The sequence below is a fragment of the Ylistrum balloti genome, unplaced genomic scaffold (assembly GCF_031769215.1).
Source record: "Ylistrum balloti isolate Yb309-2 unplaced genomic scaffold, AGI_CSIRO_Ybal_v1 Utg369560, whole genome shotgun sequence".
Classification (NCBI taxonomy): Eukaryota; Metazoa; Mollusca; class Bivalvia; order Pectinida; family Pectinidae; genus Ylistrum; species Ylistrum balloti.
In genome coordinates this window covers 230,466-246,617 of record NW_026781861.1, presented here as the reverse complement: position 1 = coordinate 246,617, position 16,152 = coordinate 230,466, and the positions used below count along the sequence as shown (strand labels likewise).

Genomic DNA, 16,152 nt, shown 5'->3' with positions numbered 1-16,152 from the left:
GTTATATTTTAAGATATATGAATATACACAGATATCATAACATTTATACATGTTTGCATTCATTGTTCGCGTTTGCTATCTGCCGTGAACATATATCAAAGTTCTCTTATAATTCAGTTTATTTTGTGACTAGCTTATCTGATTCCTATTAAATACTGCTTAGATAATCGATGCTGACTATGTTTACTGTTTAAGCAGCTACGTCGATTGTACAATTATCAATGTCGAATATCATATTAGAAACAATAACATGAAAAGGATTAATTATCAGTAATTTGATTATTTACATCATCCTAACATATCTCTTATACTTGCCAACACAGGTAGCGATGATATAGATCTCGTGTTCCTGGCCCACTTCTCGAGTCAGCTGACATCAGCGAACTTCGCCAAAATAACATCCTTTATGGCTGAACTTATCGAGGGAGCAGATGTGGACTTGGACTCCGTTAGAGTCGGTGTTGCCATCTACAGAGCAGAAGCCACGGTATTATTTAAGCTAGATGCTTACAGGGGAGACAAATCTGGACTTTTAGAAGCGATACGAAATATTAAGCCAGATTATAAATCTGGGGATACCAACTTGGCTGCTGGTTTAAATCTGGTTCGAAATGAGATGTTTGATGTGAGAAAAGGAGACCGAGAGGATGTACCCAATGGCATTGTCATCATTACAGACGCTAACTCCGATCCACAATACTACCCTGAATTAGAATATGCTGCCGCTCTCGTCAAAGACGCTGGAGTGACGGTGTTTGGAATTGGAATTGACTTGCAAAACACTGATGAGATGAACGTGGTATCGACGAATCCCCAAATGAGCTATGTCCTGGGAAATGTTGATCAACTTCCGAGTATGGTTCAGGAACTGCGACAAAGACTGCCTTCACGTAAGTGCTCTACTTCCAGCCGAAGCACGTGTCCCTTAGAACACTCTTACTCATTACTATTACGTGAGATTCACCTTGTCTCTACAACTCCTACCAACTATTATCACGTGAATGTCAACACACGTCCTAGATAAAATCCCGTAGACAACTCCCACTTGAGTGTCATCTTTCGCGACGATAGGTGTACTTAAATCATCCCCAAGGAACTAGTATCACGTGCGTGTCTTCTCCACAACACGTATCCTTAAGTAACCTCCTGGTCAAAGTGCCTTCCTCCCCTATAACGCTTGTCCTTAAATAATTTCCCTGGAACTTTTAATACATGAAGGTCCTCCTCCCGGTCATCACGTGTTCATTAGTGAACTCCCAGGAATTGCAATCACGTGAGTGTTTTTTTCCCAACAACACGTGTCTTTAAGTTATCCCACAATTTCAGTGTTCCTCCAAACAACACGTGTCCTTACGTTATCTCACAACTGCAGTGCCCCCCCCCCCCCAAAAAAAAAAAAAAAAAACACGTCTCCGAAAGTGAACTCCTAGCCACTAAGATCACATGAGTGTCTCTCCTTCAACACAGTCACACACATTTCATAAAAAAATGTTTCACAATAAGCATGCTTGTTTTACGAAACCTAGATATTAAACGGCTCAAATGTTTTACTGAATTATGAAGTTTATATGTTTTAACAACTAAAATATTGCTTTCTGTTTCAGTGACGTTTGTTTTACCCGAGGAGATAGAAACCTTAGCACCAACAACAAGAGCAACCCCCGCAGCAACTACAGGTACTGCTTTCCAAACTGTAACACATAAGTTCATGCCTAGCTCAACAAAACCAAGACTTCCTGTCACAAAAAAAATCACAAAAATACAAACATGTCAACATAATCATAATTCAAACTAAAATTCCGGCAAACTATGAACAAAAGAAAGAAAAAACACGATCGTCAAACACATCCAGCTTCATATAGGATATTTTCCATTGAGACACCATGCACAGATGCTCCTTTAAAAGATCTACGTCACATTACTTTGGTTCAGATATTACACTACCTAAAACATTTTAACACCAGTTATAGGGGTTTGTTTTACTGTATCCGGTTCGGATCTATGTCTAATAAATACCGTCATGAAGAAAGCCTCCAAGCTTCAGTCTACACAATTGTAACATGTAAATGTCCTTAACATTGATTTTCTGTTTTGATTATACTTTCAGTTTCGGAAATGATACTAATTATAGAAATACAAACGACTTTTAAATTTCACTCTATTAAATTTTCCTTCGTTATATTGCCACTCCATGCACATCATTATATAAGATGCTTCAATATTAATTAATTACCTTAATATTAACAGGGTAGACTTGTGAATGTTAAATTGTATATTTAGTCTCCGAAGTCATGATAACCCTTCTCATATACCTCTACACATGTATTTACATTTTTCAATTATCAATATTTCTGTTTTTTAACTGACTGAATTTCTTTCATTCCAATACAGTGCCGACAACCCCTGAAGCTACTACGTCATTGGAGAGTGAGTAATATCTAAATGCGCTCGCTTGCTTGTTGCAATCACGTGTTGGCACTATTTACTCATGGTAAACGACATTCACTATATACATTATATACATCAACATCAAAGATATCTAATACCCTACAGAACATTATCTCCGTATTCTCGGATTTTTGACGATATGTCTTCATTGATTTTCTTTAAACTTTTAGGGAAAAATCAGAATTATGTCGGTCTCCATTCATGGTATTTTTCTACATACGTGATAATCTTTAATTCTTTGTAGCTTTGCATTATTCACATAATCGTATGACGTTTCACACATAACCACATTACGTTTAACACATAACCACATGACGTTTCACGCATAACCATATGACGTTTCACACATAACCACATTACGTTTCACACATAACCACATGACGTTTCACGCATAACCATATGGTGTTTCACACATAACCATATGATGTTTCGCACATAAACGTACGACATTTTACAAATTACCGTACATGGTTGATACACGTTTATGTTTTTAGCAATTGGATGCTTCTCATAACGATACGTTTATCTACATCTCTACATTTATATGAATCATAACAAACATAATCGAAGTTCCTTCTACACATAAAATTTAACATTCCACACATTCAAATAGTATATGTTATTTCAGTTTATTGTGCACGCTAACTCTGTCTTTTTCACTTTTTCTTTATAATGACTTGTTTGCATTGTGTATGACGTTACTACTGATGTCTTTTGTGTTATAAGATAACGTGTTTGTGTTCTGATATGACGTCATTGTGTTGTTAGTGTTTGACGTCATATCTCGTAGCTGTCTCCAGTTCTAACTAACCACGCTATAACTTATATATTATGTAACAAAAGCGGAAAAATTATTTTTAAAAATTGAAATATTTTTTCATAAAATGTTAGGAAAATGTGATTAATTTTTTTCAGGATGATATTTATCTATTATTCAAACATGAAATTATAGTAGGACTAGATAAACGAAGGGCAGTCGTCATTCTACTAGCGGTAACTGTATAGCTATAATACTTTTTTTATTTGAACAATTTAATATTAATTAGTTTTTTAATAGTTGTTCTTAAGACATTTCCTGTTCCATGTCGACATTTTCATATCTCAAATTGTAATATCACCTACTTGTATACAATCATGATTCACAGGTTAAGAAAAACCTTTCTAAAACAAAGCATTCATTAATTGCTTAAGTGTTATCGCTTTTTTTTAAATAATCAGTTTTGAGTGGCTTCATTGCAAAGCAAATTTCTGTTTAAAATCATGTCGCTTTTCTCATTCATCGTTTCATGTTGCTTGTGTCCAGGATTCAATGTGTAAGCTGAGTTAATAATTTTTCTGCTGTAAAATATTCTTATGGTTGTGATTGATAGTAATTCTTACTGTAATTATATTTTGAAATGTAATGTATTCAGGTTAAAGGTCAGTTGTTAAGTATCCTATCTAATCCATGCACCTTGTTCCAGACGCACCCTATGGTTTGATAAATTGACGTATTTCTTTTCATCTATATTCCTTGATATTTACTTCTGGAATGGTATATTCTGTCTCAAGCGCACAGCAGTTCAACAGTTTGCATGGTTGATTCAACGGTAATAAACAAAGTTTGGGAACGAAACGCTTGCAAGTGTTATTGTGTTTTCAACACTGAAGTTTCCATTTGCATTAAAGGAAGAAGGAAGTCTCGCGAGAAATCATACGGGAAGCGAATAAAAATTCAAAATTGGAATTTTGTTGTATATTAATGAATGACAAGCTTGTTTAGTTTAAAGTAATCGGGACTTATTTTGAAACACATTTTATTTTGACTTTACAGATCAAATTTTTATACGTCATTATCGTGATACATTCAATTTTACAAAAACGGAGTAAAGGTTAGAACTTAAATCAAAACAAGCGAGAAAACATGAAACATTTCATATAGATTGGATTGAAATGGACTTCAAATTAACATAATCTTGTGCCTTGCTAAGAGATTGGCAGAGGTTTCCGACTCCTGATAAAAATGTGTGGGTGCACCATCGCTTTATTCTGAACCGCTTCCGTATCCCGGACCACCCAACAGCTTCCTTCTGTCTTGCCGATTGTATGATATAACGTTCTTTTCCACCTATTAACATCCACCAATCATAGCAGAGTCCTGTTCTGTTATGGGGAATGTTTTGCATCAGAGCATGGATCTCTCTAGCCATAGACACGCCCATCACCTTAGGCACGCCCACCATCTTTGAGTGACGTACCGAATCTTTCGACAGTCGCGCGGTATAGGTAAGACTCCCACCATCCATGTCCACACGTTTCGCTCTGTTTTGTGTGGACAATGCTTCGACGTTCAACGTAATGCATACGTTTGAAATTCATTTTACTATATCATGTCTTTTATTTTAAAAAAGCTAAATGTTGATAATAGATATCCACTGTCAATTATAACTATTAAAGCAATGTATAAACTGCAACATAAACGGATTTTCTATTGATATTAAAACATAATTAGACATTCTGGTGTTTATCAGTTATGCTTTTGTTTTTTACAGGTAGTCGAGAGGCAGATATTGCTGTGCTTTTCCACGTGGGACATAAAACAAAATTGAGAGATATGAACAAAAAATTGAAAATATACCTGTCGAACCTATTTGCGAAGGCTAAAGTCAGCCCGGATATGCTCCGAGTGGCACTTGTAAATTATGGAACAGCAACGAACGTGCTGTTTGATTTCAATACCCATACAAGAAAACCTCAGGTTCGAAGTGCTATTAAAACCACAATAAAGGGTAATCTACGGAAAAGTCGGGCGAATTTAGGTGAAGCTTTAAATGAATTAAGAACAGAGTTATTTGTGCAGAGCGCTGGTTCTCGGATACATGAAGGAGTACCTGCGGGATTGATTCTCGTGACAGACATGGTGTCATCGAATGATGGATATGACTATGAGCAGGAGATGACGCTACTCAAAGAGATGGGAGTGACGGTGTTTGGAGTTGGCATTGGTTCAAATGACGTCCATGACGAGTTACGACAGTTGACATCAGATCCGGCAATCGATTATTTTCAAGCCTTTCGGACATTTGATGACCTTCTAGCGGATGCTGCACCGGTTAAAAACATAGTCAGTCGTGTTAGAGCTAGTAAGTAATATCACAACGTGAGGACCATCCATCTGTTACCTTGGACAGTTTGATAAGGATGCTGTTTCAGGATAAGAAAGTCATTTGTCAAAATTGGATAATAATCCTCAGAAAGGTTATAAAACTTCGGTTATTAAACACAAAGGGAAAAAATTGTAAATATAAAAGAATTTTCATTGTCTGTTGATGATCCGATAAAGCATCTTAAGGTATTTAATCTAAACCGCCTCGCTAAATGATAATTTTAACCGCTTGTGAAAGTGTCTACTTTCTTCAGCCTTGTATCGCATGAAAAACAAAGCAGAAATTGAACGCGATTTTAAGACATAGAATATAGTGGTCACTCATTGAAACTAATAAAAAGTGCTATTTATAACTCTATACGTACGTTATGAATAGTGGGAGGAAAGCTTAAGCAGCGTCCCCCGACTCCGGCTCTAAGCAGTGAGTAAATCTATGCATGCCTACCATTACTGATACCGCTCTTTGTTGTATGCATGGTATTTATTTATTATTTATTTTCGATATGTTTTTGTCTGTTGCCATCATTTTTTTTCTATTTTGTTGCCATGTTGCCGTGTAGATATAGCATACAAACGCATGCGTAGTTCCAGTATCTTTTCCCCTTTAATTGCCAGAATTGTGATCTGTTTCATAGGACAAAAAGTCAATCTAAATTTGCCTTTTTGATTTTTTTAATTTTCTAGTAGATGTGTGTAGCTTTCAAATAGCAGACTTAATTTTTTATTCGCTATTCCTATACATTTTGTTCTATTTTGTTATTCCTATTTAATTAATTGTATAATTTTTGTTCTAGTTTGCATTTAAAGGATTGAAATATCTAATATTCTCATTATAAAAAAGACGGAATTATATTAAGCGTTCTGATTTTATTTTTGAAAAAATAAATCTGTAGCAAAGTTAGCACATATTTCTTACTCGGCCTGAAGCAATTCTATAGTGATCGTCTTTGTGAATGCTCATTTCCCTTTTTAATGTTGTCAGGTATACTTCAAATTACATTTTTGAATTTCTTTTGTTTGTTTTATTATTTTTTGAAATAATTAAATTTCAAATAACTGTTTTCATGGAATTAATTGTGTTCTTATTAAACTTATATCCTTCGTAACATCATAATTGTATTATCAATTAGCTATGTCATGTAATAAAGTGCTATCAAATTATAGTGACCAAGACATATCACGCTAAGTAGTAATACAATAAAGTTATTTGTTTTAAAATCTTACTCTAGCTTGCATCTACCCTTTTATGTTAAATTCGTTTCATGTCATGTTTACTCATTTAATGCTTTCATTTTCTTGTTCATTTTTTTCATTTCTGCTTAGAAAAAAACGTCAGATTCTTGTTATCTCAATAAACAAAAGATATATATGTACCTTCTAAAAGATAAAATATAATTTGTCCTCTTGACAAAAAATGTGAGCATGCTAGATATTGCATGAATGGCAGCAGGAAAAATGAATGAGTTAAAAAAAAAAAAAAAACGCAATGAAGACAATTTTGTTTCAGAGTATAGAAAATTTCAAATTGCCATTGTTTTTCGATCTGGATACACAACATCTCCAAGTGATTACTATACTCATCTGTTACCATTCATGGCACGATTTCTGGACGAGAAGCTGATGCAGAACACTAAAATCGAAATTGCTTTTATAAATTATGGTGCTACCGTGCACCAACTATTTGGGTTCAATGAAATCACAAGCCTCGAAGAAATGCAGACAATGATTTTAACTGCACCGGAAAAACTCAGGTCGAAGTTTGCTAGATTTGGAGATGTTTTACAACATCTTGATCTGAAAGTATTTGACACTGTGTCAATAGATACATCAAAACATATCGTATTTATAACCGACAAAGTTTACGATTGGATGAATTTGAAAGTGAAGAACGGATTGCATAGGTTGATAAGGAAAGGGATAAAGTATCATTGGGTGTTGATTGGTGGAGGCAGTAACGTTACTACCCCTGGTGATACCTACCTAGTACCTGACTACCCAAGCATTTCTCAAAACTATGACGTCATTAATGACATCATCACAGATATTGCTCTTGGTGAGTACATTTTGTATAATTTACCTATTAATAACGGTAGATAAGATATTTGGTTTAAGATGATGATAATTAAGGATATTTGGTTTTGTTTGTTCAAAGAAAATTTCATAAACTGAAAACTACAGGACAATATATCTTTCTTAAGTACTTCCAAAACTGTTGCTGTCAACTATATTCTAAAAATGTTTATTCCATATATTGAATAATCCTACACTTAGGAATTATAATGAAGTCGATCAGTTGTACTTTGCCAAATGTCCAGCATATGTTTGACATAATTTTCAATATCAATGTGTTTACTCTTTTCAGATGATAGCGAGTATTCCGAAGCGATGGTTCCAGAATCTGCATCATTGATAGATAAAACAGGAAATTTACGAAGTATATATTTAGTTTACACTTATGCACTTTATATATAGTTTAGTTGTTTTAATCTTTAATTCATCTAGCCTTGATGATTTATTTTAAACTGAATTAACATTACGAATGTCACGATATCATCTAAATGATAACAATGTTTTTACATTACCAGTGTATTCTTATAATATTTTGCAATATACATCATTGATGAAATTCAATTATTACATAACTATTGGAATATGAATATATTGATATATCTAGGGTGAAATGTGTATTACATTACCTGTGTAATATTTTGCGCAATAACTGTATTATATTTCTTGAAAGTCATATTATGATACGTATGTAATTTAAATAATATCATTATTTGTTTAGAATAAATGGTATACATTATTTGTGTAATCTATATGATAACATGTAATGTAGATATCGATAAGTTGCTTGTGTAATTTAGATAATATTACGTTGTTGTATGATTAAAATTATGGACTTGATCCTTTTAATATACGTCTTGGCGCCCATGGAATTCCATCGATATGAAATAATGTAAGTCTTCATATATTGACAGAATCACAGCCAACTAAGATCATCATAGCATTCCGTTCAGGAAGCACCACCTCCCCACCCGAATTCTTTACAAAACTATTACCCTTCATCAGTGCGTTCATTGACCGGAGCATTCTGTCTGAAACAAATACGGACATCGCAGTGGTCAACTACGGGAAGGCTGTCCAGCTCGTCTTTGGATTCGAGCAGTTAAGTTTTGATCAGATGACGGACGCCGTAAGTGGAGTATCAAAGAAATATCGAAGTAAATTCTCTCGGTTTCCGTTGGTGATTGATTACATAAATCAGGAGATGTTTGTTCCACCAGCAGTGACTGAGACAGACGACAGGCACGTGGTGTTTATCGCAGATCAACTGTACGAAAAGTTAGATTCAGGAATTAGAAAGGGGATAGAACATCTAGAGACCAGAGGAATCCACACGCATTGGGTCTTAATAGGCGATAACAGGGCTATTCCTACAACAAGTGCAGCTTATAAAGTTGCCGACTATGATGAACTATTTCAACGCCGTGATATAGCCGCTGAAATCCTTTCGGACATTACAAAGGGTAAGAAAATCTCATAAATCTCATATCCAAGATATTGTGTTAACATTAATGCACAATTCTAAACTAGGAAAGGAGTCTAGTAAGAAAGCAAGTCTCATTATATAGTCTATGGCGCAAAAGCAGAAAAGGATTTTATTGCATTTTAGCAGTGAACTACAGTTTTTATATAAACCCTCAACTTTTGATATTTTCATTCATTTTGGCGGTTAAGTTAAAAGTATATGCCATGAAAATACCAATTTGAAGAAAAAAAAACATTGGTAAAGATTGTAAAAACATATAAATCTGAAATGGGAGGAACATTTAACGTATTGTATTAATACTTGTCAATATGAATCTGGTAATGAGTGTTGAATTTTTTTCCTTATTTTGAAATATTTGAAGACTTGTACCTTGGTAGTGAAATATCTCTGTATTATCAGATGGATAAACGAGCAAGCAAATCAGGTTGCAAATTCAAACTCTAACGTAGCATCAATGAACAGCACAGAAAGATAAATATAAATATTTCTGTTGAGCAATAGTTGTATTTCTTCTAATAAGATGAAAATTTTCACTTTTCTGCTACATTCGATGACATATAACTGTTGTCAGGGAACAAAAATAGTTTCTATGTACTTAAAAAAACACAAGTAGAGTTATTATTTTTGATCTAATAACTTTACCAGGATACAATTTATTTATCCTTAATAAGTTTTGTGATATTTAACATCGACCTTTGTTTTATTCAGTGAATATCTCTATCACAGTTTTGTTTTCGTAACTGGATGGCTTCACGGTTGTATTTCATATATATTAACATATTCATGGTTTTGGGGTATATTCAGTACTCCTGAACTGTTGACATTGTGTACATCATAGGTGATGATAAGTTTATCTCGGTATATGTTACATGCGTTATGGAAAGGTCGTTATTCATCATATAATATCCAAACATGTTTTATATATCCCCAGGAAAAACATATAAAGAAGAAATCAATGTGATTCCTACGATACCGGAAGTGACGACACCTTTATTAAACATAGAACGTGGTAAGTGCTTGTTGCAATTAAAGTGAAAGATGTGAATTCAACCTTAAAATACTCAACTCTTAACACAGTTTTTTAGTTTATTTGGTTCAGTCTCACATTCTGATCAAGCATGTGGCATATATGATATTGTGCATAAGGGTCAATCTCATTTGTTTTGTTTGAGATTAAAGTTACATTATTAGATTTACATTCAGTCGGTGAAACAAAGTTAATCGATCAGTTCTATGATGAATTACAGACACCACGTTTGAGGACAACAGTGAAACACACCCTAACAAGGTACCTAATACTGCTGTCACAGAATCAACAACAGGTATGCCAGTTATATCTTACTCAAGTGGAAGCAAATTTGTACTTTATACCATGCTTGAAATGAAAACGTTATTGGAGATGCGGAGATTTATGAAAAAGCTATACTGTAAAGACAGTGCAGGCCCTTTGTTAAATACAAACACTAAGTAAAGTCACATAAGTTTGATCGTTTTGGGAATATAACATATCGCTTCAATAACGTTTGTTTAAAACTCAAGTTCATGTCATGACAACTTACTATACAACAGAAACGAGGTTTCCATGGTAGCACTTCAGCAGAGCCTTTTAGATCCGAATATGTTCTGTATGAGAACCTCTTTACTCGGACAATACTTTATCATGTTAGCAATTGATATCATACATGTTTAAATTCACGACTTGCTGCAGTAAAGCATAAAGAAACAAAAGAGATATAAATTTAATTTTGACGGATTTCAAACATTTATCAAATAATTCTGAAATTCTTGACTTTTTTCTCAGGTGAACGAAACGTCAAAGTAGTAATAGTATTCCGTGCCGGAAGTGCAACATCTCCACAAGACTTCTACCGTCATCTGTTGCCTTTTATCGACAGCTTTGTATTTGAAAGTACGGCGATGCCGGAGGTAAATTTGGAATTTTCAGTCATCAATTACGGCAAGACTGTCACTAGGATAATTGGATTTAAAGAATATGCGCCAGATGAATTACATGGAATCATTCTCGGAATTTCGAAGAAATACAGGTCTAGGTTTGCAAAATTTCAAATTCTTCTGGAATTTTTGAGACAGTCAGTGTTTACACATACAAATGTGTCGCCGAATGATGAGAAACACGTGATCATCATTACTGATAAAATATTTGACAGACTTGACGACAGTATTGAGACAGGAATACGTAACCTTGAAATGAGCGGAATCATGACACATTGGGTTACTATAGGAACATACCAGACAGTGCCTACGCAAGGGCACAGGTACACGACGCAGTCATATAGTGGACTCTCAGACTACGATGTGTTTGCAGCCAATTTCAAGATTCTGGCAGATATATTTGAAGGTAATTTTTTACATTGAATCTATCATGTATATCTCAATGCAAATCATACTCTACACTATGAATAACGTTCAAAATTGCATTATACTGTAAACAAATTTTGTTTATGCGTGCGATGTGCTTTCGCGAATTTTGCGTAAGAATCAAAATTGCGAAATCAATCGGCGTAAATTAAACATAAATAGTAAACATCGGATTTGATTGCTTAAATTTGTTGCTTTATAAAATCACTATTTAATGTACGGGCAATTTCTCGGAATCAACATGTACATTATAACATATTTTCTTTTCGTATTTCTGTTTTTAAATATGATGTCGAGACGACCTATTCCCTTGAAGGTTTGGACCTGAGGAGCTGGAATTTGTATTTTTAGAATGAAACACTCCTGTAGAGATAGGAAACATGTTTGAAATTATATACTGGGTCACTTCTTATGTGAAGCCATGGTAAATACAATAGTCAATAAGATTTCTATATAAACAGATTCATGAGACACCTAATGATTTGTGAATTGATTAGACTGGTTAATTATGTCCCCAAAATGAAGTGGGGGGACATATAGTGTTTGCTCCGTTTCTTCTTCTTCTTCTTCTTCTTCTTCTTCTTCTTCTTCTTCTTCTTCTTCTTCTTCTTCTTCTTCTTCTTCTTCTTCTTCTTCTTCTTCTTCTTCTTCTTCTTCTTCTTCTTCTTCTTCTTCTTCTTCTTATTGTCCCCTAAACGAAGAGGGGGACATATAGTGTTTGCTCCGTTTCTTCTTCTTCTTCTTCTTCTTCTTCTTCTTCTTCTTCTTATTGTCCCCTAAACGAAGAGGGGGACATATAGTGTTTGCTCCGTTTCTTCTTCTTCTTCTTCTTCTTCTTCTTCTTCTTCTTCTTCTTCTTCTTCTTCTTCTTCTTCTTCTTCTTCTTCTTCTTCTTCTTCTTCTTCTTCTTCTTCTTCTTCTTCTTCTTCTTCTTCTTCTTTTTCTTCTTCTTGTCCCCTAAACGAAGAGGGGGACATATAGTGTTTGCTCCGTTTCTTCTTCTTCTTCTTCTTCTTCTTCTTCTTCTTCTTCTTCTTCTTCTTCTTCTTCTTCTTCTTCTTCTTCTTCTTCTTCTTCTTGTCCCCTAAACGAAGAGGGGGACATATAGTGTTTGCTCCGTTTCTTGTTATTATTATTCTTATTTTTATTTATATTATTCTTATATCTTCCTCTTTCTTCCGTCGGCGAGGTTTCCGACGCGTTTCTCAAAAACGATTGCATGGAATTTAACAAAACTTTACACACATATTCATACATGCGAGGCGGAGTGCAGGCCACTTGAACTTTTCCAATCGGTCATCTGAGCGGTCAGCTGTGGTCTAAATTTGGCTAAATTTTAGATATTGTCCGATTTTCGTGAAAATTGGTATATATGTATTAGTGGCAATATAGGAGCAAAATGGTGTAGTCCATTTTTCATTCGGCAATCGATCGGTCATCTGAGCGGTCAGCTGTGGTCTAAATTTGGCCAAATTTTAGATATTGTTTGATTTTCGTGAAAATTGGTATATATGTATTAGGTGGCACTAGGAACAAATCGGTGTAGTCCATTTTTCTTTCGGCCATCGATCGGTCATCTGAGAGGTCAGCTGTGGTCTAAATTTGGCCAAATGTTAGATATTGTTTGATTTTCGTGAAAATTGGTGTATATGTATTAGGTGGCACTAGGAACAAATCGGTGTAGTCCATTTTTCTTTCGGCCATCGATCGGTCATCTGAGAGGTCAGCTGTGGTCTAAATTTGGCCAAATGTTAGATATCGTCCGATTTTTTGTGAAAATTGGTATATACGTATTAGGTGGCACTATAGAAGCAAAAAAGCGTAGTTCATTCGGCCATCGATCGGTCATCTGAGTGGTCAGCTGTGGTCTAAATTTGGCTAAATTTTAGATATTGTTTGATTTTCTTAAAAATTCGTTTATATGTGTATTTAGTGGCACTAGGAGCAAAACGGCGTAGTCCATTTTTCAATCGGCCATGAATCGGTCATCTGACCGGTCAGCTGTGGTCTAAATTTGGCCAAATTTTAGATATTGTTTGATTTTCGTGAAAATTAGTATATATGTATTAGGTGGCACTAGGAACAAATCGGTGTAGTCCATTTTTCTTTCGGCCATCGATCGGTCATCTGAGAGGTCAGCTGTGGTCTAAATTTGGCCAAATGTTAGATATCGTCCGATTTTTTGTGAAAATTGGTATATACGTATTAGGTGGCACTATAGAAGCAAAAAAGCGTAGTTCATTCGGCCATCGATCGGTCATCTGAGTGGTCAGCTGTGGTCTAAATTTGGCCAAATTTAAGATATTGTCTGATTTTCTTAAAAATTCGTTTATATGTGTATTTAGTGGCACTAGGAGCAAAACGGCGTAGTCCATTTTTCAATCGGCCATGAATCGGTCATCTGACCGGTCAGCTGTGGTCTAAATTTGGCCAAATTTTAGATATTGTTTGATTTTCGTGAAAATTAGTATATATGTATTAGGTGGCACTAGGAACAAATCGGTGTAGTCCATTTTTCTTTCGGCCATCGATCGGTCATCTGAGAGGTCAGCTGTGGTCTAAATTTGGCCAAATGTTAGATATCGTCCGATTTTTTGTGAAAATTGGTATATACGTATTAGGTGGCACTATAGAAGCAAAAAAGCGTAGTTCATTCGGCCATCGATCGGTCATCTGAGTGGTCAGCTGTGGTCTAAATTTGGCCAAATTTAAGATATTGTCTGATTTTCGTGAAAATTGGTATATATGTATTAGTGGCACTATATGAGCAAAATGGCGTAGTCCATGTTTGGCATGACTGCAGGTCTGATTATTGTGATCATTTACTGCTGAAGAGGTCGTTGGGGGACATTTGTAATGGTCCACCAATGCAATTAGTACTTGTTCCTCTTGGTATTGAACCAATATATGCTGTTAATAAGGAGTCTCAATTAGTCCTTGTCTACGAACAGAACACTATTGACTTGTGTTCATCAAACACCGTACGGTAGGGACATCTATTGTGACAAAATTAGCTCCTTCAAGATTTCCAAGAAGACCTTGAATTTTACAATTTTTATGGTCGTCAAAGGGATCTGATTGAGATATTCTTTTTCTTTCTGCTATATGAAGCTGGGTATGTTTGATGCCCATTAGTTGGCCTGTTGGTTCTGTTATGGTATACATTGTTCTCACGTGAGAACGTGACTTTACTCACTTGGATTGACTAAAAAATACATGACGAGTGACGTCGATTAAGCAGAAGATGCCTACTTTTCCGAAACTCCCGGTCTTAATCTCATTGCTCTTTTTCCAGAAGCCACCGTGCCCTGGTTTTATTGAATTTAAATTTGCATAATGGTTATGTTGTCATTTTTGTTTTTTCTGAATGTTTTTCGTTAAAATCAATCGCTGTTAATTTGTCTTATTGTCTTAATCATGAATGTGCGTAATCGAAAAAAAGCGAACGAATTTTGTTCTACAGTAATCACTTTAATTTTCTGATGTAAATATCACTGCTGTTTTTGAAATTAATTGATTGCACCTTCATAGTTATTAACTCTCTCAAAGTCATAAAAAACATACAACATTAAAACTTAACATGTGTCATTTTGCAGACCACGTCAATAGTCAATATTTGCGTATTCGATTAAAATACTGTAACGTTAATAGAAATTATTATCATTGTTATGATAATGACTGTACCAGAGACAGTCATACTTCCTATTTTCATTATGCAAATAAATATGATTTAATGTACACATGTTTTGATGTATGGTTATGTAATTTGCTTTTCTGTAAATATGAAAGATCATTTATCAGTTACATACATGTGTGTTCTACGAATTATCTATGTTATTATGGTTATTTCAGTGTTGAGAGAGTACCGAGAAAGTTTGCTCTCAGTAATAAGCGTTGATGTATTTTACAGAGCCAGGAACGAGAAATCGCACTTTTGCTGTGACAACGACAACACAAACTACTGTACCAACGATGACGACCACAGGTAACACGACCTACATATTACGTTTCAAACGTCCTTGGGACTGTTACTGAGAAATATATTTGTATATATATTTATATAGACCCATTTTTATGATAGTTTGCCTCCTTTTTTGGTTTGTTTTTTATATACCCTGTTCTCATTTGAGAACGTAGCATTACTTATTTGGGTTGACCAAGGTTTACATGACGGATACCGTCGAAAAAGCGAAAGACGCTTAACCGTCCGTAACACTTATACTTTCTCAGGATTCCCCGTGTAAATCGTTCTTCCGTTTATAATTTGCTTTTGATTGAATTTGAGTTTGGATTATGATTATATTGACATGTTTGTATTTTTCTGTCTTTTATAGGTTCTCTCATAGCACTTTTCTAAAAATTTTCATAAATGAAATTGCCGTCAGATATCATTGTGCATTCGGAATATATTGTTGATATTTTTTGCTTATACATGCGTATCAGAGTTCGATAAGGAAATCAAAGTATTAACATCTACTGTATAAGCTAAAACGTCTTGTTTATAACTTTTCAATTCAAAATATCAGCTATCCCAGAATGCATTGGAAACATGAAGAACGACAAAGCGGTTAGAGTTAAAATACATTGATCCTAGTCGGTCTGAATTAATGTAGGCCCTTAACACCAC

The 16,152-nt window shown here is 34.8% G+C and overlaps 1 protein-coding gene across 1 annotated transcript in view; it reads left to right on the top strand.

The window, feature by feature from the left end:
* The window catches only part of LOC132544446 (uncharacterized), a 250,740-nt gene that overhangs the window by 57,150 nt on the left and 177,438 nt on the right, over nucleotides 1–16,152 (top strand). The window contains 5 exon segments of the mRNA XM_060208080.1: nucleotides 324–890; nucleotides 1,605–1,676; nucleotides 2,392–2,427; nucleotides 4,980–5,570; nucleotides 5,970–6,014. Of these exon segments, the coding sequence (XP_060064063.1) occupies nucleotides 324–890; nucleotides 1,605–1,676; nucleotides 2,392–2,427; nucleotides 4,980–5,570; nucleotides 5,970–6,014 (1,311 nt within the window).